The sequence below is a fragment of the Centrocercus urophasianus genome, unplaced genomic scaffold, assembly GCF_019232065.1.
Source record: "Centrocercus urophasianus isolate 14NV4802_14NV808 unplaced genomic scaffold, USGS_Curo_1.0 seq_19, whole genome shotgun sequence".
Lineage (NCBI taxonomy): Eukaryota > Metazoa > Chordata > Aves > Galliformes > Phasianidae > Centrocercus > Centrocercus urophasianus.
Genome location: NW_024884744.1, coordinates 8,440,173 through 8,462,854, shown reverse-complemented (window position 1 = coordinate 8,462,854; position 22,682 = coordinate 8,440,173). Strand labels below are relative to the sequence as shown.

Genomic DNA, 22,682 nt, shown 5'->3' with positions numbered 1-22,682 from the left:
TACCATATTACTAGAGGTTTACGCAAGCAGACAGAGCTATAGACGTCTAGCTTGAAGCACTTGCTTTGTGTTAAGATTCATCCCCAAGTAATTTGAGCAGATCCTTGTGACGCAAATGCCAGCAGTCATTTCCCTGTCACCATTTCAGGAGGAAACCTGGTCCTACTGATTGTTTTCACCAGGTGGAGAGAAAACACTGCAGCAATACGCATCCTCAGCAAAATACTGAGCATCTCCCATTTGGTTCGAGGGATCTTTACTGCACCTTGGGCCCCCAGGTGCAAATGCAAGCCCAAGTGATTTCACTTTAACTCCGTAAAATGGGCTCTTTTCCAAGTCAATCTGTGCCCAACCTTATTGTTCTCATCTATTCCCTCCTGTTAATGTTTTATCTTTAATAAAAACTTCCCAAAAGTTCTGTGCAGCAGCGTTGTATGGTGCTGAGTACAGCGTGTCCCTGATTCAGACCTGGGCAAAAGTGCACAAGTAGAAAACAAATGTAGTCATCAAAGTATGAATTCATTTCAGATAAGTGGGGGTATCCAAATTGTCCATAATTCTTATTAATATGTTTGAAACTTCCAAACTTGCTACCATCAGTTGTAAGTAAATTGACACAGCCCTTCCACACTGTTAGTTCCTGTGGTGGAAGGCTGATCTGTATAGCTGTGCACACCTCAGTACATTCTTTGTGGTTAACAGAAAGTGAGTGGGTGTGTTGGCGTTTCTGATAAACCCTAAGCTAACATAATGCTCTGAACCTGGGTGTGAAGTATCTGGGAATGGTAATCCTCCTGTTTGCACATTAACCAAATGCTGTTCCCATTTAGCGAGTGGAGAAGTATCCCCTCACTTTGTCTTGGGGCACCTGCCTGCCCATCTGCCTTAATTTGCTTTTCCTTGACTTGTGCTTACTTTGACACCTGTGAAACAGAGCAACCCAAGACCTCCGATCTATGAAAACTGTTTGAGTATTTATATTGGTGGCTTTACCACGCACAATCTTGCAGCCACTTTGCTCTTTTCAACCTTCTTCTCACACTTGGCTTCTGTCTTCCTAGCTGTGTTAAATTCAGCTGTAACCTCTTCAAGAGTGAGAAGGTCTGCCCAGCACGGTGTCAGGCACTGGGAAGTTCATAGGATGGTTGGAATGGCTTACATGAAGTCCTGGTAGCAGATGGCAGGATTGTTTTCCTTAAGCTTTTCCATAAAGGACCTGTTGTGTGCCTTAGATAGGGCTGGATTCTGCCAACCTATGGAAGGAATAGGGTCTGCGTGGGCTTTAAGGTCCCTTCCAGCTCATCCATTCTGTGATTCCATGACGGTAGACAAAGATTGCAGACACCTTTCTAATTAGGCATTGAAAACCCAGTTGTCTGCATGCTTGGCTGAAATGATGTCTCAGTCGGGAAACCCAAAGAAAAAGGATCTGTAGCAGCTTTAGGTCACTTGTGTGGAAATCTTCCAGCCCAAAGCCCCCCGCTGTGTATTTGCAGGAATCTTGGAGCAAAGCATGCTGCTGGCAGCTCCCTCCTCCTGCCCACAGGCGCTGTGTGCTTTGTGTTACAGTGAGATGCTGTTGGAACTTGCTGATATCAAAGGGTGAAGGAGTGCTTTTGGCTTCTCTTCAGAAGTGACTTCGGGCACAGAAAGCTCTCAGCGTGAGAGGCGGCAGGGGTGCCCCTGCAGCACCTGTCAGGAAATCCTTTGCCTTTACACCGAATGGTGGGGATCGATGAAGGAAGCGCTGCTGTGTGTGTGCAGTTCACCGTAATAGCATCGCGCTGCCTTCGGAGGTGGCTGTTGTTCTTGGCTGGAGCTGTGTTTTGATGTGATTGAAATCTGCTTTAGGAATCAGTGGAGGTGCCAGTTTCCTCGATGTGACAGAGGTTGGAGGAGTAGCACGCAGTTCTGCCAAGCTCACCTGAAGGACCGGAGGCAGCACGGCAGGATGCAGGCAGTGTGCAGCTGTGCTTTGCTGCCTTGTCCTCCAAGTGCACTGATGACAATGTATGTGCAGGAATGTTTCTGCAGAAAATGAAATGAAATAAGGACGGGGCAGCCAAGCCGTTGACTGAATGCAGCCATGAAGATGAATGACAGAAGGGGCTGAGAAGCGAGGAACTATGTGAAGCACTCCTGGAGTGGGAACCTCGGTGGCACTTCAGCAATGACTTGTTTAGGTTCCTGATGCTCTTCTTTTGCTGTATGAATAAATAAGCAGACCTGGGCTGATGGAACACATCAAAGGAGGCTCCCACTGGGCCATATATACTGTGAAAAGTTCCATAAATTATTCTGTAATATGACAGTTTCCAATTATGGATTTTCATAATAAGAGACTTATTGGCAAACAGTAATGAGAGTTAGCTGTGGAAATTTCTATTGCTTTTCTTGGCCCCGGCAAACTTCCTGAACAGTGTGTGCTTTGTCCCAGGTGTACCATTCTGGGCTTTGAAAGTGTGTCAGAACATGTGCGGGGCTGAGACCCCTGGGAACTGGCACTCAGAGCCCAATCAGAAGGGCTAAATGAGAAAATGAGGGACTTAAGGAGCAAGCTGCGACGTGTTAACTCCCTGCTGAGTTGTTTGTTTCCTGCCTCCATAACTTCAAGTGCTGATCGCCAGTGAGGGATTTTCATAGACACGTAAGGAATCATTTTTACATGATTCTAAGCAAGGCTTCCAATCTGTATGGCCTTAGGAGATATAGAGATGCAAATATCTTGGATAGCCCTCACGGGCACGTTTTGATCAGTTAGTATTGTCAGCCCACTTTCCTCATATGGGCACGTGTGGGTGCAGGCTTGTTCTGCTTGTGAAATGCTGAAAATATCTTCAAAAAGTATTATTGTTTCCAGGAAATATGTTTTTAATACATAGTTGTATTGTGAAAGAAAAAAGAAGAGGCATTTAATGGGTGATGCTTTGGGTTTGTGTGAGCCAGTGGTGTGGATTTGCTTGGCATCGAGGCTCTCAAATGATACACTCGGCACAAGTAGATTCTTTTCTGATTACATGCAAGCACTGTGTAATAATCACATCTTTTTAAAGATATTGATTCATGGTATTGTTTGGAAGTCGCAGGCGATCCAGAAGCCTGCCTGCTTCTCTGCACCAGCTTCATGCTGAAGGACTTTTTGCAGTGGTTTGCAGAAAATGCAGCGATTTCAGAGAATCGTGTCTTTTGAAGATGTAACCTTACGTTGCTCTCCTCCTCTAATCCACCCCTCATGAGTGATTTATTCTAGGGACTGTGCATCATAGGCTTTGTCCTGGCACCCGTTCCCGTGGTGTTGCAGCGCTTGTCCGCATTACCAGAAAAAAGATGGCTGGGAGACAGTTTCTAAAAAATAAGCTAAACCAAAAAGAAAAGAACACACACGCAAAGAAAAGAAAACCAATTCCAGTTAGCAGAGAGGGTTTTGCTGCCAGTGTGGATGGGGCATAATTTGATTTAAATGACTTCTGAAAAACAGTTCTCAAAATTGTTCCATGCATTTTCTTCCTGGCTACTGTTGAAAATATGGAGCCGAATATTTTCTGTGATGTTTCAAACCAATATGTTCTGGCAACCTCAGAGCTGGGCCCTGTGCATTACGCTCTCGTTTCCAGTTTGCTGTGGCCTGGAGTGCACCGCACAGCTCATGAGATGCACCAAAGTGGGAGGTCTTGTGAGGAGCAGGCAACGCAGAGCCCCAAGGTACAGGGAACATTGTGCTGGGGTCCAGCAGGGCGGCTGCCAGCCCGGAGGGCCTCTTTTATGAAAAGGGTTTGCTTGTAGATGGAGGAACTGCGTGTGCCTGATGGGATTTTTGAGCCTGAGTGTGGGGTGAGAGTGTAGGAAAAGGTCAGTTCCTGCATGTTAAATGTTGGATGCTGAGCTGCATCTTGTGCACCTCCCTGGGGTCGGAGTTTTTCACCAGGGAGATTTGAGAGGATGGGATAATACTGCTAAATATTCATCGCTGCTTTAAATGTGACAGCTGCCCAGGAGAGCCGTGTGTGGGCTGCGAGGTGTTTGCTGCATCACTTCTGCTCCGGGGACTCCTGGAGAACATGTGTGGGAAGGTCAGAGCCATAGCTGTAGTCATTCTGAAAATAGAGGCTTCATTTTCAGCCTCGCACCAGATCCTGGGGGTGGTAGCTGGAGTGGCAAGTGTGGAACGAGTCTGTTGATCTGGCTATAATAATACACAGCTCTTTGTAGTGCACTGGAGGCCCAGGACAGGTTGGGCTTGTCCACCATGGAGATTGCAGTGTTCCACGAGCCCCCAGGATGCTCTGCTGCCCTGTGTCTCCTTGATGCTCACAGCCTCCACGTGTCCAAATATCACACGGCTGCTGTGAGGTGCCCTCATGCCCAGAGCTGGAAGAGAATCAGGAGCACGCTGATGGAGCTGTCTGATTTACTGAGTTACAGGACAACCAGATGATGAAATGAACTCAAAGCAGTGGGGTGCTGGTTGCAGTGCTGTATATGCTACTGCCAGAACTGGGAGAGATGGAGAGCCCAGAGGCAGGCCTGGAGGCAGGAGGGACTTCAGGAGAAATGGGGGCAGAGGAGAGCGGCTCCTGCCTGGTGATAATGAGGTGTTGCTGGATGTGTTTGGAAGCAGACCGGAGGTATGGGACAAGGGCCAGGCAACGTGAGTGTGGAGCTCTTTGGGAAATGATAGGTCAGAGATCAGATAGGGAATGGAGGTGTGTGGGGAGGAGGCAGTTCTTGTTTTGACTGTAGAATTCAGAAAGGTCAGACTTGAAAATATTCCTTTTTGATGCTTTTCCACTTGTTGCTCTGGGTGTTTGTACAAGGGGTATGAGAAGGACTTGGAGGGGACGTACTGTAACCTGTGATGTTTAAGTACAGACCGAAGCAGAGAGAAGATGAAAGAACAGCTCAGGAGTGATGGAAACAGGGTAAAGTAGTGAGAAAAGGTGACTACTTGGCAATGACTTTTTGTTTTTCTGCAGTTAATTCTGTTACTTGGGTCATCGTTCCCTCCCTGTGGCCAGACTCATTGCTTATTTCAGGCAGGACTGATAATTACTTGAGGTGCTGGAGGCAGCCTGAGAGGAGAGGATGCAGGATGCTGGTGAGGGAAGGTCAGGAGAAGGCTTTGGGGATTTGCTAGGTTTGATGAATGTATTGCAGATTTGCCTCTGTATTTTGTTTTGAAAACACGTGCATTAGATTTCATTTGTTTCTCTCCCACCTCTCACCTCCTGCAGTGAAGAGCTCTGAAAACACTCAGCAATTAATCGTGCTGTCTCCCCTGCTCAGCTGGGGCTGGCTGCTTCTATGGAGCCTTTGCCTACTTGTGGAGTTTACTCCTTGGAATCTGCAGGATGGGTTTCTTGCAACTGTGTGACACCTGAGAACAGCAGAGTCCACTGGGGAGCAAGCACCCTTTGCTTGTCAGGAGGAGAGATTTTTGGTTTGGATGCTTGTACGATTATTGCGTCCAGTGCGATGTGTCTGGAATGTAAACCATAACGTGCTGTGTAATATAAAATAGCAATCCTGCTGGCTGTTAGCAAGTGTTTCCAGTGACTTAGAATTTAAGATTGCTTAAAAAAAGCAAACACAACGCACACACAAAAACAAAACACAAAAGAGCAACTTTAACACTAACGCTATAGTTATTTTAAAAGCAGCACCATAACAGCTCCCACAGAGACTGCTCATCTGCACCGAGTTGTCATCTTTGCCAGAGTGCTGGGTGTACGTGAGATTGCAGAGAGAAGGGAAGGTGCCTGAGACAGGTGGTTTTTCTCTTATTGGAAGTACCATCCTTTCTTTAGCCAAGGAGGAGCTCGAGCAGGCCAGCCTGTGTTTGGTTGCTCTTTTCAGAGAAGCAAAGCTCTTCCTTGTTAATATTTATGGTAGCTTGGCTCTAGCACGTATGTATGAGCTGTGACAGCATCCTCACGCTAGCCAGGCTCGCTCCTACTCCCTCGTGTGTGAACATGAGGGAACCAGGTTTAAGTGAAGCCTGTTTAATATGGCAAACACTGAGAGACTAATAGATGCAGGTGTTCACTGTATTGGTATGAAATGTGTTGTTTGTGTTAGTGTTGTGGTAGCAACGGTCTTTTTAAGGCTGAGATGGTAATTTGGTCTAAAGTCCCTGTTTTCATCTGCCTTTCTTCCTTTTGAAAATAACCCCTTTTAACCTGTTTCTCTTTTTCAAACCTATTGCTTAACTGAGCTCAGCACCAGAGAAGACCAATGGCTCTGCCCCAAACTTTGTCTCTGTACCATAACTTGTCCATAGCTAAAGCAGAACTTCTGTTTGAGCAATGTATTTTTTGGAAAGAAGGCATCTTACCTTGATTTGCAGGTCTCGGGAGATAGACTTGGGCTGATGATCTTATTTCCTTAGAACTGTTCCTGTGTTTTGTGCTTCCTGTTCTTTCTTTGCTCCCTGTCCTTCGTTTCCACGTGCTGACAAATTGACAGCACCTTTCTGTAGCACCTCGTGGAGCCCCTTTGGACCTCACTGAAGGCAGTTAGCACAAGTGACCTGATGCTTCAATCTTGCACATTCTGCGGGTTTGATGAGGTGCTGTGTCAGCTTGTCAATGACTTGAGGCAAAGGGCTGTTGTACTCTATCATCTCTGACTTTTGTGCTGTATCGGTATGAGGAGATGCACTGCACAAGCCTGCTGTCTGCCATTGGTAAGATGTTAAAAAGCCAAGATTGCTTTTACAGTTTGTAGCAGAAGGGATCCCAGTGCTGACATTTGCGTTAGAAATCTTCCACGTGCTTTCCAGTCAGCAACTTCCAAGGCAGACCCATTCACAGGCATGTGCTGCGTATTCTGAGATATTTGAGTTTTCTTTTGGCTGTTCTCAAACGTTCTGAATTCTGATCAGCCTTCTTCACCAATTGGACTTGACTGCTCTGCAAGTCTTTGTCATCCACAAGTTTTATTACCAGTGACTTAATACGTAATTTCAGATTATTGTGAATGCTTGGCCAACTGCAGACCTCCGTGGAATCCCACCAGAAACCTAATTCTCGATGGATTGTTTTGTATTCTTGTGGGTTTCCTACCGCATGTTCACAGCAGGACCTCTTTTGGGGACTTTGGTGAGTTCTGGAGCAGCAGAAGGCTCCTCCCGGGGTGTCTGGCTGACTGAGTTTGACTAATCTGATAAAATCACGAGCATACTCCTTCATTGTCAAATCTAAACACATTTAAGCACTTTTCTTTTTTAAAGAATGAGTCATGTTCTATTTGTTGTTTCTTTCTAAGTGAAAGCAAATGCTCTCTTTGAAACTTCTAATCAGTTCTGCTGTGGGAAAGGACGGCAATTTTGAAAACCGAGCACAATTAGTGAGATGTTTAAAGGATATTTTAAGATGCTCTCTGCTCAAAGTAGCTCTTGATGTCTCAGCATGGTGGAGAAGCCTCACCTGAAGAATCTCAGGAAGAGTGTGTTCTGCTGGAAATGTCTAAACTTTAATATCTTAGTCCCTCTGTCTAATGCAAGCATTCTGAGATGAATTTCACTTTCTTTTTTTAACCCCTGTCCAAGATACTTGTAGTGAGGATACTCTGCCCAGGGGGGTGGTGGAGTCACTAGCCCTGGAGGTGCTGAAGAACCGTGAAGATGTGGCACTGAGGCTCGTGGTTAGTAGGCATGGGAGGGGTGGGTTGGGGTTGGACTTGGTGATCTTGGTCTTTTCCGACCTCTATGTTTCTGTGATTCTACTTCCCTACCTGCAAGGTGCTGGCAGTGGAGGAGAACTCTGCATGAGCTTCTGTTGAAAACAATGGCACTGTGTGCAGGTTTTAGCCATGCAAGGTGCATACCTCCAGCAATGCCTAGTCCAGCAGTCATCTGTATCTGTGTCTCCTGGATGATGTGGTTCCATGTGTGGCTTGTAAGGATCAGAGATGAGTGAGAAGGAAAGGCAGGCCTATTAGGATCAAGGTTAAGTATTCTGGGGAGTTGGTACATGTATTGGTAAAAGCACTGGGGATTCGTAGCTGAAAGGAGATTGCAAGTCACTGCTCTAACTCAGTAGTTGGAGATGGAAGACACGTGTGAGTGGTTAACTCTTGCCATTGAGAAAGCAGCGGTAGAAACACCATGCCCGGTGTGTGAGAGTAAACAGGCCTGTGCTTTCTCCTATGGATAGGAGGCTTAAGTGGAAAGTCTGTTAGAAGTCTGGAGCTAACGGGGCAGATAGAAGATTGCTGCTGGCAGAGAAAGCCATTCTCTGCGGCTCAGAAGGCAGCCCTCAATGCTTTCAAATCTACGGCTTCCTGGTTCAGTTTTCTGCTGGAACAGATTCCTCCCAAGTAAGGACAATCATTCATTTGATGGCTTCTTCAAGACTGGCCTGGATACAGCGAGGTAATTGCTCTGCTGTCCAAATTATGCATATTCATGCCAGGATGCACTTGCCCACTAGCTGTTTTTTATTACATTTATGGTTGAGATGGGATTTTCATTCAAAGATCTTGTGTTCAGTCATCTGTGACTTTACAAACCAATCACTATGGGGCAGAAACTTGATGCTTATTCAGCAATGGGTGTTTGTTTAAAGTTGGAAGAAAACTTATTCAGCCACTATCTTAAGGATCAAACATTCAAATAAGCGACTGAATGTCAAGAAAGCGCTTCTTGAAAGGTATTTTTGTTTTAATTAAGGAGCGTATGAAAATAATACAACAGTGAGGTTGATGTTTAACTTCCCAAGTCAGAAAGTTAAGGTTCTTTTGTGGGTTTCAACCATGCATCCTGGGATGTCTGCATGATAATAGGGTCATACACTAGAAGGGAATCCTCTCTTTGTGGGTCTGTGCAAAGTACTGAGTGGTTGACTGCACGTGTGGCTGTGTGGCAGACATGCACAATTGATTTGTTTGACATTTCTGATGAAGTTCTGATTTATTCTGTCTGTATGCATTATTTCATGTATTAACTCCAACAGCACAGTGAGAAACAGGAGAGCAGAATAATGAAAGTGTCTATCTTCCAAGATGCTGCGTACAAGAAGAGGTCAGTCTGCTGGTCAGTTAGGCTGCTGCTGTGTTTCAGACACTGAGTGATGAGCTCGTGTTGGCCAGTGCCTCTTTGATCTTAACTGCAATAATTGTATCCATTGAGCTCCAAATTTTGTGAAGTGTAATGCAACTTTCCAGCTGTGTGATGTACAGCTTCCCCAGGTTTTTGATGTGATGTAAGAATTCTTGTGAAATTCCCTGCTCTGTTATGTCAGCCTAAGTGATCTGTCTTGGCCTTACAAAGATAACCAATCCTATCACCCATGCTTGACAGCATCTAAACGTTTTGCTCTTCTGCTCCGTGTGGAGGCTGCGATTTTGCAGACTCTGGAAAACTCTACTCAAAAATCCATTTGCAAATCTGTAAGGAAATGTGTGACTGGGGGCTTAGGTAGTCACAGCTGGAGCATCACACGAGCTGGTGGCAGTGGTGTGTATCCTAGCTTGGGGGAAGCATGCTAATTTTAGTGTATGGCATTTAAAAGGAAATGAGTATCTGCCGCTTTCTTTAACACAACATAAACTCTTCAAGCATAAGCTTGTCAGTGCTGCATCTTTAGAGGCGTGCTTCCTAGCATTCAGATCTATTTGATGTTGTTAACTGCATTAGATATAGAAAGATCTGTGATTTAGCACCCAAAACACATCCCACACTCCCAAAGAAAGACTTAAGAAGAGAAAAAAAACCACCCAGGCAAAGCGTGAAGGGGTTGAAGAAAATGAACTCCTGCTGCAGTTGCACACTTGCACACATCTGGTGCAACTGAAACTTAAGAGCTGAGTACATCTACATCTGACCATAGCAGGGTCCAAACATTATTGTTGACACTAGTTTTCTTTTTGGAGAGGCACACTGGCAGCATCACTTGCGTGTGGAGCCTTCTCAGCTCTCTAATCTAATAGACTGTTCTTGCCCAGACCATTGTGTGTCAGTATTTTGTGTACTGAATGTAGCCAGCTTTAATAATAGGCAATTTTCCCACCTTCTGCCAAACCTTCCGCCCCCTCCCCCCTTTTTTTTCTTTCCACAATTGAATGTTTGATTCAGAATCTGCCATGGTAACGAGTTATATACGTATTAAAGAAAAAAAAGAAAATAAAGATGGAAAGCAGAGTCACAAAAGGTAACAAGAGTTCAGGGTAATGTCATCTTAGGTTTTTGGTTTTTTTCTTTTTTTAAGACTTGAATTCAACCCCATTTTAAAATTGATTTTCTGTTACATATTGTGGAAAGATTACAAAGAAACGGGTACTGCTTGGAAGCATGGATGTAGCTTTATGTATTTAAAGTTCTGGAAGTCTTGCTTGCATAGGTCTGATTTGATCTATTTGCTTTTTAGTTACTGGACAAAAAAATGTGGAGCTTTCTGGACTGTACTTTTCCTCATTTGGAATGGTTGTCTCCAGCTAGGACCTCTTGAGGCTGCTTATGCCTTATTGCTGAGGACTGCACATTATCAAAAATCTGTTACAGGGAAGCTTTTTTCCCGTATTTTTAGAGGTCCCTTTGCTTGGGGACTGGGGATGGGAGAGGAGCACGTCCAGCATGTGTCGTGCCCAGTGATCACCAGCAGCAGTGGTGCCAGGAGGACTTTGGGATGGGGTTCCCCAGCTTTTGGTGCCTGCAGCCTCCAGTGGGTTTATTCCTTTTCCCACCCTGATCTGAATTTTGCACTGATGTACTGCAGCTTGAGGGAAACTTAAACACGGCTTTGAATCTGGGCTCCAGGATTGCTTCGGTCGGTTACATGGTTGGGTTGGCTGCAGCTCGCTGTTGGTTGTGCAGAGGATGCTAGAAGAAGCAAACTTGTCCAAGGTGTGAACTGTTTTGATCAGTGTAACCAAGGCAGAGCAGTTCCTGCAGTGCACAAAGAGGGATGTCATCCAGGTCGGTTGTTGGCTTTACCTGGACAGGGTTTCTGCATACGTTGTATGGTTTCTCCTCCCCATTTGCCACTGCTGTACCAAAGCAGGGATAAATCTGTAGCAGTGGCCAGTTACTTGTCTGAACTACCAGGTAGTTAGTTACTGGTTAAATGCTCTGAATTCATACCCCGTGGTAATTTATTTAGGAGATCTGTGTAGGTAGCAGCAATAATGGTGTGCCTTTAACGAAAAGGCAGCAGCCTACAGTAAATGTAGACGTTGGTGCCTTACTGAGCTGCCACAGTCCAGTTCCTCCCCAGGTCACAGGGCACGGTGTTCTCCTCTCTGTTCTTTTTCAGTCCGTTCCAAATCATGTGCTGGGAGCTCCCTGGGTGGGCACTGTGTCTGTGGACAATGGCTGAACAGCTCCTGCAGCTGTACCGCATCCTCCTCCATCGCTGTGCTCACTCCCAACTTCTGGGAGCTGATTAGAGGCTTGGCAGGAGCCGGGTGGTTATGCTCTAAGTACGTTTTGGATACATGCTGTTCCCATCTTTATCCTAGCGAGGTGCTTCTTTTGATTGTGCAATATCTGTGGCTAATTACATGGCAATTGCAGTGTGCCACCAGCCACCCACAATTCATTGTCAGATCCTCGGGGATGCGCATGAAAACAGAAAGATAATGTTTTCTTTCTTCAGTCCAGTGATTTAGCTCGCCTCTTGTTTTTAATCCCCTGCTCCTCCAGGTAATAAAGCCAGATGGTAGTGACAAAGAAACAGAAGCCACGCATGAATCAGATGTCCCTGAGGATATGCTGGGGACTTGTGTTCCTCGAGAGGCGGCAAAAGGCGGCGCTGAGGGTCCGGATGTCATTATCGAAGCTCAGTTTGATGATAATGATGCAGAGCATGGACAAGACCACTTGCCGGACACGTTGGCTCATGACATCAAGAAACTTTCCCTGGATACCGCTGAAAAGGGTGAGTAGATCAGAGTGCTGATTTAAACCGTTATTTGAGCAAACTGTTGAAGTATTGCTTTGTTGCCTCGCTTTGTTGCAAGATATAAAGTGCAGGCATAAAATCTTAATGCCTTATCGCTTCTATCCCTTTCTGCTGAGCCGCCTTCGTAGTTCTGAATGGATATTAAGGACTGGGTTTTATGTAGTTGTGATTGATGTAAAGCAAATCTGTGAAACAGAAGTCACACCTTTAGATTTGCAATTCTCAGGGCTGTCTGGGGACGGCTGGTTGCTATTTTATTCAAGCTGCTGCTGTAGCAGTTTTCATCGCAGCTTGGCTGGCCAATCTACGTATGTCAGTCTGGGGATAAGAATATATTTCCTTAGGGGCAGTGAGGTTGTTGCTGTTTTCAAACAGTTGAGTTATGAGCAACTTAAAGATTTGGTCCATTTAAAAAGAAAATTGCACTAAAACCTAAAGCCAATTATGTGATCTGTTTTGAAGGCAAACCTATTTTATTCTGAATCTGAATTCCATCCAAACCATCAAATGTTGCTTAGGGCAAAATAAAATAGGCTCCCCTGTCCCAGACTATTCCATGCTGTTCTTTGCATGCACTTTCTGGTACTGAATCTCTGAAGATTTCTTCTTCTGAAGAGCTGTGTGTCAAAAGGATTCTGACAATTGGTGCAGCAACTTAGGTTATAAGTAGTTGTTGGTCTCTGAGAAATCTTGGTGGTTGTTGTAAAGCTATTCTATTTAATACTTTGCATTTTCCTGAGATATTTTCCTGCTTTTGGAGGTGCGCAGACCTCTGCTTATGCTGTTGGTAGGTTTCCATTTCTCACACCCATCTGTTAATAGAAATGGAAATAGCATTTATGTAGAAGTGTTGCAGGTTTTATGACAAAACACTGGTTTCAGCTCGCGACTGGAGTTGCCACCCCACCAGTTCGTGATGCTGTTTCCTTCTGGTACTTCCTCTGGCTTTCATTTACTGCCAAATTATGTGAACCAACTTCCGTCTTGTTTCATTGCTTTCCAGTGTAAGTTGTGTGTTGGGAGTTGCTTGTATTGTCCACAGCTGTTTTGTGTAGCTAGCAATTGACGCCATCTTTTTGAAATCTTGGACCCCATGTTAAAGTTGTATGCTGTCAAGCTGCCGCTTTGACTTGGCAATTCTCATTTCCTGATGTAATCCTGAGTCACGTGTCTGTTGCGTTTCTGGTCTTGCTTTTAATAGCAATGGCAGTTTAAAAGTCAGAAACAGTCTAGTTTGGGACCAGTACCTAAAATAAGTGTAGGCTTGAGCCAGTATTTTATTTCACCTGTATAAGTAGGCTTGGGTGTAAAAGCACAACGGGAATTATTTTTCTTGGTGTGTCATAGTTCTCAAGGTGCCCTGGAGTGACTGCTGTTGGAGGCCTCAGGTTGTCTCTTAAAAATCTGAGGGAGTTTTGCCATTCAGTTCTATCTTTGGATAGTGTTTGTAGGACAAATGTTAGAGCACAGTGTTGTCTACATGGTGGGAACCCAGCCTATTTCTCCACTGTGGTTTTCTTCTTTTTTCACGGTCTTTTCCTTGTTCATCCTCAGGCCCCGTGGTTGGTGTGATTATGCTGGTTAGATTTCTGCTGAGTTTATTTTGCTATCAACTCTCTTAATAGCTGTTTCAGCTTCTTTGGCAATACAACCCATATGGATTTTTCTCCACTTTCTTACTCTGCTATTTAATGCCCTCCTTTTTTCATACATATAAAGTTTACGATGCTGCTTTTTCTGAAGGTGTTTTTGAGCAGCTAATGATTACTTTGGCTTGTTTCCTGTCCTCCATGCAATTTCTCATATCATCACATATACACATTTTAAGTCTTGCCTGGAAAACAGCTGTAGTTATTCTAGCATCAGTGATAATTGTCCTGAAAAAAGAAGAGACACTGCCAAATTCTGCCCTCAGGACAGCCAGGTGTGGCTCAAAATGCTTTTTTAAAAGGACCAAACGTGCACTTTTTCAAAGCAAAATTTAGAATTTAGAAGTTTGCACTTGCTAGGGCCTTCCAGTGGAACAAGGCAGCAGTGCTGGAAGGCAGGGTGGGCCTGCAGCAAATGGAATTGTCCATAGCTACACTAGTATAATAAAAAGCAAACTCTGGGTTGGGGGGTAAGAAGATGTAGGGGAAAACAACAAAGCCAAAGTTGCTCTAGACATTACTAGGCAATGCTCAACCCTCTATGCACATGCACAGGCTTTGTAGATAACTGTCTCTCAGTTGCAAGATGACTTTTGTCCTTTCTGATGGAGTAGAATTATGCAGTGTCTTTGGTGTATTTGTTCTGCTGCTGCTAATCAGGATGAACCAGGAAGAATGAAAGTAGATGAGTCATTCAAATAAGAGCACTCTGGTTCATGCTGGGAGTGTGGGCTGATGTGATGTCCTTTCTGCCCTGGCCTGTTTCCCATCTCTCCTCGTGGCTTTGTTCTTCGGAGCACAATCCTCCCTTCATCTCCACTTGTGCACCGGCACGAATAATTTTGGGTTGGACCTTGCTGTCAGAAGCTCTGAAGCATGAAACTTTGTGCAGGCTGATTGTGGCCCGGGTCTGAGCAGGCTGAATTTCCTGAAGTTGTACATTGGGATTTCTGTGCTTCTGCAGGGCTTAAAGGGAGCCAAAAAAGGATGGGATAAACAAGAAAGAAGTCTGCAGTATGAAAGAGACAATGAAAGAGACAATTATGTTGAGCCTAATTCTCAGCCTATATAATTTCTGAAAGTTTCATACTCATAGAAGTGCTCTCAAGGATCTTTACATAAAAGCTTGTCACTGACATCACTATACCAGAAGCTGTTTTGATCAGGCGAGTTTGTTCTGCTTTGCCGAGCAGTTGGGTTAAAGATTGTCTTTAGAAAGGTCTCTGGTTTGGGAAGTGATGAGCCCTTTTCCTCTCCAGCAAGCTGTTCCACACGAAGAGCAACACGATCTTGTTCCAAAGTTAGATCTTCTTAATGTTAAGTGCTGGTCACTGGATGTAGGTCTATTTTAGTAAAGTTGGAATCCCTTTTCTCCTTTCCTCCTGCGCTTTCAGCTGTATTTCCAGGGCACAAATATTTCTACACGCTGAACAAACTTTCTGTTCTTTCCTTGTGAGGACTGTACAAATTAGCACTGTGAGTGTCCAACCTGAAGAAAGCCTCTCAGTTCACTCACTGGTGGCTTTGAGCCCTCCAGGATTTCATCTATGTCCTCTTGGAACGCAGGCAAAGACAAGGCGTAGTATCCTGGCGCTACTCTGAGCAATACTGCGTGCAGAGAAAAGATTAATTCTCCGTAGCGCTTGGTAAATCCTCGCCGTTTTACCCTGAGTTCTCAGGGTTACTCTGTGTCACTGCTATGCAAAGAAGTCATCCACCAGTGGGTACGACCTTTGCCAGATCTGTAATTCTTTTCCTCAATCGTCATTCGCATTCACTACTGGAACAGAGGTGGTGTAACTTGTATCGTTATTACTGAGTTGGAATATGTTACTTCTGTGACTTATCACTGCTGTAAAAGGATTTTCCTTACACTGCGTGTCAATATGTAATAAAAAATAGATTTTTTTTTCTGAATCCTCCCAGCCTAGGAAAAAAGGCAAGATGTTCTGTGCAGAATACCTTACGATGGTGTATCCTCACACAGGCTTGTGTGTCACCTGAGTTTATACAAATGTGAGCTGTCTCTTGTTGAATATAGGTATCGTTTTGCTCTGATAAAGAGAAAGTAGCTGTGCAACAGTAGCAACTACTTGTGAGAGTGGCAGCTGTGCTCATAAAATGCTTCAGCCTTTCTTTGTGAAAGGATGTTCAAATAAAAGTTTGTAAAGCCGTGTCACTATGCCAAGAGCTATCTTGGTCAAACTAGTTTGCTTGGCTTTTCTCAGCTCTTCTCATGAGAGATCTTACTTTCCCAGATAGGCAGAATATCCTGCTTCCCACAGCGTGGCTCACAGAGGTAATTAGGTCGGTGGACTGCCTGCCCTGGCGGCAATCAGATAGCTGTGTTTGTTCAGGATTTCCCCTTACACCTACGCTGCTGCGGATCAGAGTTTAAATGTGTGAGAGGTTTGCTCACTGCCTTGACGTCATGAAGTTTGAATAGAAATAGCTCGCTTACGGGCAGAGTAAACTGACAACCAACTCAGCCACTTGTGGGATGGAAAATTGAAACAAATAGCTGATGGTTAATAGGTAGAGTCAGCGGAATTTGGGCTAGAGGTGCTGCACAGCTTAGTCCTGTCTCCCTGCCTGTTCAGCATTGGTCAGGTGGACTCTGGTCCATCTCTTTTCAAGTCAGATGTGACTATCTCAGTCTCCAATAAACTTGGTGAGGTCGGCAGTTATCACCTAAAATTGCTTGGTGTCCATGCTGCTGACCACAGGATGTTGCTGAATGCCTTGGGGTTGCTTGGTTCAGTAGGAGCAGTGACATTTGGTACCTTTGCATTACGGCCATGCAGTAATTCATTTTTTGCTTGAGGTTCTGCTCTACAGTCAGGGCTCAGAAAGACTTTTGGATCCTTCTCACAAAGAGGAAAAATGTATCCATGATCTTAGGTTTGGTTTGCACTTCTGCAACTCTCCAGAGCTTCTGTGAGTCTTCTCTTTTTTTCTTTCACGTCAGCAGGTGCTTCTATGCTCACCTGGAGCCCTTCTGCAGTCAGCAGTGTCTCATATTGGCATAGGCAGAGCTTAGAGCAATATTCCCATTTCCCTGCTTGGCCAAGGTCCGTGGTAGGGAAGGGTGGTGGTGATGAGAATCTGGACAATGTGCTCGTCCCTCTGCTCTGCTCAGATCCCATTCTTTTAGATTAGCTGACATTAAATCTGTGACAAATTTGGAGCCCACCAACCTCACTGGCTGCTGGAAGGAATAAATGTTCCTCTCTCTTCTTCAGAGGCTCCTGTTTGTTCTGAGTACTGGCCTTCATGGTTCTTTCCTAGCCTGCAGCTTTCTGGAGATGGATCGTCTCCACTGCATAGCTCTGAACATTTCTAGGCCGCAACAGAGTGAAAGCTCACCAGGAAATCTTCTCAGTTACACGGCTTTTAATAGAAATCCTTGAGGTGGAACTGTCAAAAATCAGATCGGTTTCACTCTGCTTGAAGCCTGGAAAACCAGCAGAGGAGCTGGAGCCATTTCAGCTGCTCGACTCAGCTCTGTATTCGTTCATCATAAGTTCACGTTTGCAGGTCTCTGGATCTAGTTCTTCTGGTTGTTGCTGTAACTTTTTGTATACAAGAGCATAGATGTCTTGGAGAGTAAACAGTACAGCAACTTAAAGGTGTTCAACTGGTGTTGGACAAAGTGGGCTTTAAAGTAGCATTGAATGAATGCTACGGACTGGCTAAGCCTCTGTTGTTCTTCTGTTGCACAGCTGATGCCTGCAGTGGAAGTTAATGTTGCGGAAGCTTCTTATGCTGTTCTTTCCCAGTAAGTTATCTTGACCCCCAAATGACTTCTTAAACAAAGAAAAAAAAAATTACTTTGGCAGTTAGTTAATGGGAATTAGATTAAGTTCAGCGTATTACCATATGTTCCTGAATTCACCTGTGTTTCTCCTTTGAGTTAGGAGTCTAGGTCAAGAAAAAGGAGAGGTTATGGTATTGCAACTGAATGGAGGGTGTGAAGATAAACATGTTAGAGTATGGTCATTGTTAGCAGTGTGATTTCCAGGATGAATCAGATTAGGGTTCATTTAGTTAACATATTTTCCATGCAATTGTAAAATTGGACACACAGGCTTTGGGAACAAATGCACGTACAGGAAGGAAGAACATTAAGTAGGCAAAATAGTTAATGGAAATGTTTTTGTAACATTTTAATTTTCCTTGTTGTTAATGTAATAAAACTGTATTTCTGTAGACTGTCGCGCTGCCTGAGTTTTTGGAGATTTCATTCTGTTGCAGTAGAGCTTCCAGCCCCCCTGTTGACTGGCAGCTTCTCAAGGATGGAAAAGGGTCTGAGGTCTGATTACCAGCGCTGTGGTTGCAGTAATGTTGTGTGGCTACTGGGAGAGACACAGTTTGATCTCTTGGGTGAGATGGCAGCTTTCCAAAAGGATGTTGAATCTTTGTTGATCAGGCTTAGAGGGTTCTAAGGAGCACTGACACTTCTATCTCATCATTCTGCCATCTCCACTCTCCTTTCTCGTGGAGGTGGCTAAATACAAGTAGATGGCTGTGCTTGGCTGAGCTGTGTGTATAAGGAAGCTGGCTGTACTCATGTCTCCACGTTGCCTTTGCTCTGTGTTATTGCAGATGGTCATTTTTTTTTTTGCTGTACATATCTGTTATTATGCCCTTCCTTTCCCTCTCTGAGGGTCTCCTCCCATTTGTGTGCATCTTCATAAATCTCCTTGGTCATTATCTGAGTCTCCAGGTCAGCATGCCATTGGATATGCAGATGTTTGAATCCAGGTGTTCAGACACGAATGGCTGTGGCAGGATGAGTCTGCTTAGAGTGTTCAAAACCAGCATCTCTGGGAAGTTACTTATGTTCTGTTGTCACACTGCTCTGTGATGAGGCAGCTCAGGAGTGCTGTGTGTTTCAAAGCTGCTTTTCTTTTATACCTGCAGAGCCTTCCCACGTTGCACACAGGAGCAGTTAGGCTGGATTTGGACAAGCTGCACTTGTTGAATTCCAAAGCTGTTATCTTAGCAGTGTTGTCACAGCCAGCTGTGTGCTGCCTCCATCACAAGTGGAAAGCTCTATGTGTGTAGGTATAAATACTTGCAAAATGTTGCTTCTTGTGTGGCTTTTTCCCAAGCAAGGCTCGTAGCTTATTTAATGTAAGTTCTAGTTCTGGATTGTGTCTGGTGACAAGTGAATTGACCCTTTCACCGCCCAAGTAGTGACTGGATTTCACATCAAATTATGTTGTCTACCTCTCTAGGAACCAAAACAAGTTTCTAGAAGCTGAAATCATTTGACCAGGAACAGATCTTTCTAAGAAACCAGATTCCTATGACCCTCAGAAAATTGCATTTTGGTTTACTTGGTGATGTGTAAGACCAGGTATGGATGTGAAGTATTGGTTAGTACCAGTGGTTTTGCATTCTGGAGTAGAAACCTGCTCCGTGCAAATGAGCACCAGTGACTGAATGTGAAGAACCGTGTAGCACCATTAGCAGAAATGTGCTTCTTTCTTATCCCTTATCTGTTATCCCTGACATTAGGATCAGAGCACAATGGCTGTGATCCAGCATGTGTGCATGCATTTAAATGTACTCGATTTTGGTTTCGGGGAGTTTCCCTTTCCACGTGTCTCTTGTGTTAGTGGGCAGAACTTCAAAACCGCGTCGTTTCAGCGTGGTGTAGCACACAGCCCTTGAGGTGATATTTATCATCAATTGTGTGGTTTTTTTTAAACATCGATTTCCCTGTTTTGTGGCACTAAAACAAAATAAGCCGAAAACTGCTTATTGAAACAGACAGCAGAAAACCTGAATTTTGCCACTCGGTTAGGAAGTAATAAGCTTTGCTCTTGGAAAGCTTACAGATGTTCTGCTACCTGAGCACCAAACTGAACAGTCCCATTTTCATTTTTTACAAGCTTCCTACCATGGATGCCTTCTGATGAGCTGTGTAGGTATGCCCATGTAAGCCAGCTAACTTCTCAAGCAGATGGTTCTTCTAGCTGAAGTAGCAAATATTAAACTATATTTCTTTAAAAACTTGTTTCTTTCCATCCAGAGAGAGAAGACTTTTCTTTTTTTCCAGTGAGTTGTTTTTGAGATCTGAAACTGTGATATATTTTCATTTGCAAGTGGATATTGCATCTTTAATTGTATTCTTTTTGGACAGAATTACAAATTTCCACAGTGACCATAGTGAAAATAACTTTGGATCTGTCACAAGTAATCAGAACTCTAGTCTGATGACTTTTGGTCCACTTTGGCCATGTCTTAATGCCTGGTAATTTAATTGTAGAAGGAAATTTGGGGGAGCTTAAAAAAAAAAAAAAAGGGAAAAGTTTGAGCTAGGAATGCTGTCAGGCAGATCTGACTGTGCTCTGAAGCTGCCTCTATCCATCTGTGACAGAGGGAGGCAAATTCCACAACGTCCTGGATCAATTTTTTTGGTAATAACATAACTAATTTGACTTGCTTTTTGTATCTAGTGCCTAATATGTATTTTTTTAAAGTAAGACTGTTACAGTTTTGGTTTGTCAGATAATCGCTGAAAGGAAAACACTGAGATTATAATGCAGTTTCACTGGATCCTAGTTGCTGAAGTGTGTTTTCACTGTAAGATAAGCTTATGAAGTATTGCCCAAGCTAACATAGTAAATCTTTCTCAGAAAACATGTCTTTGCCCAGGGTGGAAATATTGAATGGTCATTGGATAACCACTACAGTAAAGGGGTCAGAATAATTCATTTTCAGTTTGGCATAATGCAAGGAGTTTCTTCCCGCCTCCCCTGCTCAAAAATCTGCTTCTCTCACAAGTTAACTCTCCTTTAGAATTGCCTCTATGGCTCTGCTTCGCTCTGTGAGCTGTCTCCCAGCTCAGATCTTCTAGACCACCATCTTATGCATGAGCCCCGGTTCCTCTCTCCACCCACCCATCAAATTCCAGCTTCAATGAATAGAAAGACAATAGAAAGACAGTGAATAGAAAGAATGGCCTCAAGTTGTGCCAGGGCAAGTTCAGGTTGGGTATTTGGGAAAAGTACTTCTCAGGAAGTGGTGATACATTGGCACAGGCTGCCCAGGGAGGTGGGAGGGTCACCATCCTGGAGGTCTTCAAGAAGCATAGAGATGTGGCACTGAGGGACGTGGGCAGTGCTGGTGGTAGGTGGATGGTTGGACTAGATGATCCTAGAAGTCTTTTCCAACCTGTATGATTCTATGAAGGCAGATGTGCAATACTGTTGGACTGTGTTTAGGGAACTCGGGTGACAGATTTCTCACTGCCTTTGTTGTAAGGAAGCTGTGCTGCTGGTGCTCTGCTGCTGTAGACTTTTGAGCATTAGATGTAGCCCTGTTATCAGCAGAATGTTAACTTCAAAGGAAGTAGCTATGAGCTATCAAAAAGGCCACATCTTTTAGCCCCAAGAGTACAGACCTTCTTGTGCATCTGTTTTCCTGTCCTTGGTTTCAAGAGTGTTGTCCAACAGTGAATGTATGCGTTGGCCTTTTAGATACTAGAGAAAGGTGGGAGGAATAAGTAGATGTCTGGGATTTACTTTCTTCTTTTTTTTCTGTTAATGTTGCAGATCTGACCCTCCTTCTGATGGAGTTTCTACTAACTCCAGGATTTTTTGGGAGGGCTGCTGTAACTGGAGAGACCCCTGAGGAAGGAGGTATTCTCCAGCCAGCCAAAGGCCCCTGGTTGATTTTGGCTGTGAAGGCAAGAGGCAGGCTCTGCCATGTGTCAGAGTGGGACTTCATATGCCTTCTGGTACCTGTCCTGGGTTTGCATAGGCAGAAATACAGCAGTCCTGCCTGTTCTTTGTCCCAGGTGAAGGACCTGCTGGTGACCCATTTGCTGGGCTGTAAGTGACAGCCCCTGCTGGTGGTTCTGTGCTTTTCTATGTGTGCATGTGATACCTTCCAAGGACGCTGCTGCTGGCTCCTTTTCTTCCTGCTTTTGTGAAAAAATGCAAGCAGCTTTTTAGAGAAATTGGAATTGGAAGGAAAAGTGGAAATAAGTCAGCGTTAATAGGGACGTATTCGTCGAGCATGGTGCTCTTCTCATTCTTGCCTGATGTGCCTCATGTCAGTGCTGTCATTCTGCTATGCTGGGAAAGCAGTGAGTGCAAATCTTGCTTTTTCCAGACACGTGTAGGTCTGGTTCCTCTTCCATCCAGCATGTGCTGTGTGGTGGCAGAGTTCACTCCAGCAAAGCACTGAGCTTGCGTCAGGTGTGCCTGCACGGCTGGCCTTGGAAGCCTACCAAGCTCCCATTGCCCCCCCTGCCTGCCAATTTTTCCTTGTCTCAGACCGTCCCGTTCTTTGTCCAAGTTGTCTTTACGGTTGGCACACCATAAACCCTTTCCTATTAATTGATGTCTCGAAAATTTTTAAGAAAATAGAATGGCTCCTTGCTTTCATTCTTTGCTGACCAATTTCCTGGTCCAGCCTCTAGCTGACAGCGATCTTAGAGGAGAAAAGCAATGAGGTGTGTAACTTGAATATCTCCACTTTTTAACTGTGTGTAATGATCCCAGCAGGTTTTTTCCCAACTTGTTCATAACCGTGAGGTTCCATGGGGGATTTATCCCTCAGGAACCCTTGTTGTGGCAAACCCAAGTTCATCCAGCAAGAGTGAGGGAGAATCATAGAGTCACTACGGTTGGAAAAAACCTGTAGGATCATCTAGGATCATCTAATACAACTACCACCAATGCTGCCCACTGACCACGTCTCAGTGCCACATTCTCATGGTTCTTGAACACCTGCAGGAATGGTGACTCCACCGCTCCCTGGGCAGCCTGTGCCAGTGCATCACCACTCTTTATGGGAAGCATTTTTCCCAAGTATCCAAGCTGAATGTCCCCTAACACAACCTGAGGCCATTCTCTGTCATCCTATCGCTGCTACGTGCAAGAAGAGGCTGAACCCCACCTCGCCACAACCTCTTTCCAGGGAGTTGTAGAGAGCAATAAGGTCTCTCCCGAGCTTCCTCCATACAACAACCACGTCCTAAAGCTGCTGTCAGACCAGTAGCCACGGGCTCTCAGCAGCCATTTGGCTCGCAGGGGGCTGCTCCAAGCCGTCTCGATGGCAAGGATTGCGTTGGCTGTTTGTAAATACAAAAAGCATTGGCGTGCTGGCTGCCTGTAAC

The 22,682-nt window shown here is 44.6% G+C and overlaps 1 protein-coding gene across 5 annotated transcripts in view; it reads left to right on the top strand.

Annotated features, from left to right (window-relative positions):
• The window catches only part of DIS3L2 (DIS3 like 3'-5' exoribonuclease 2), a 165,952-nt gene that overhangs the window by 43,198 nt on the left and 100,072 nt on the right, over positions 1–22,682 (top strand). For all 5 annotated transcript variants that reach the window (XM_042820290.1, XM_042820295.1, XM_042820291.1 and 2 more), the window contains one exon: positions 11,639–11,873. In XM_042820290.1, the coding sequence (XP_042676224.1) occupies positions 11,639–11,873 (235 nt within the window). The remainder of the gene's footprint in view (positions 1–11,638; positions 11,874–22,682) is intronic.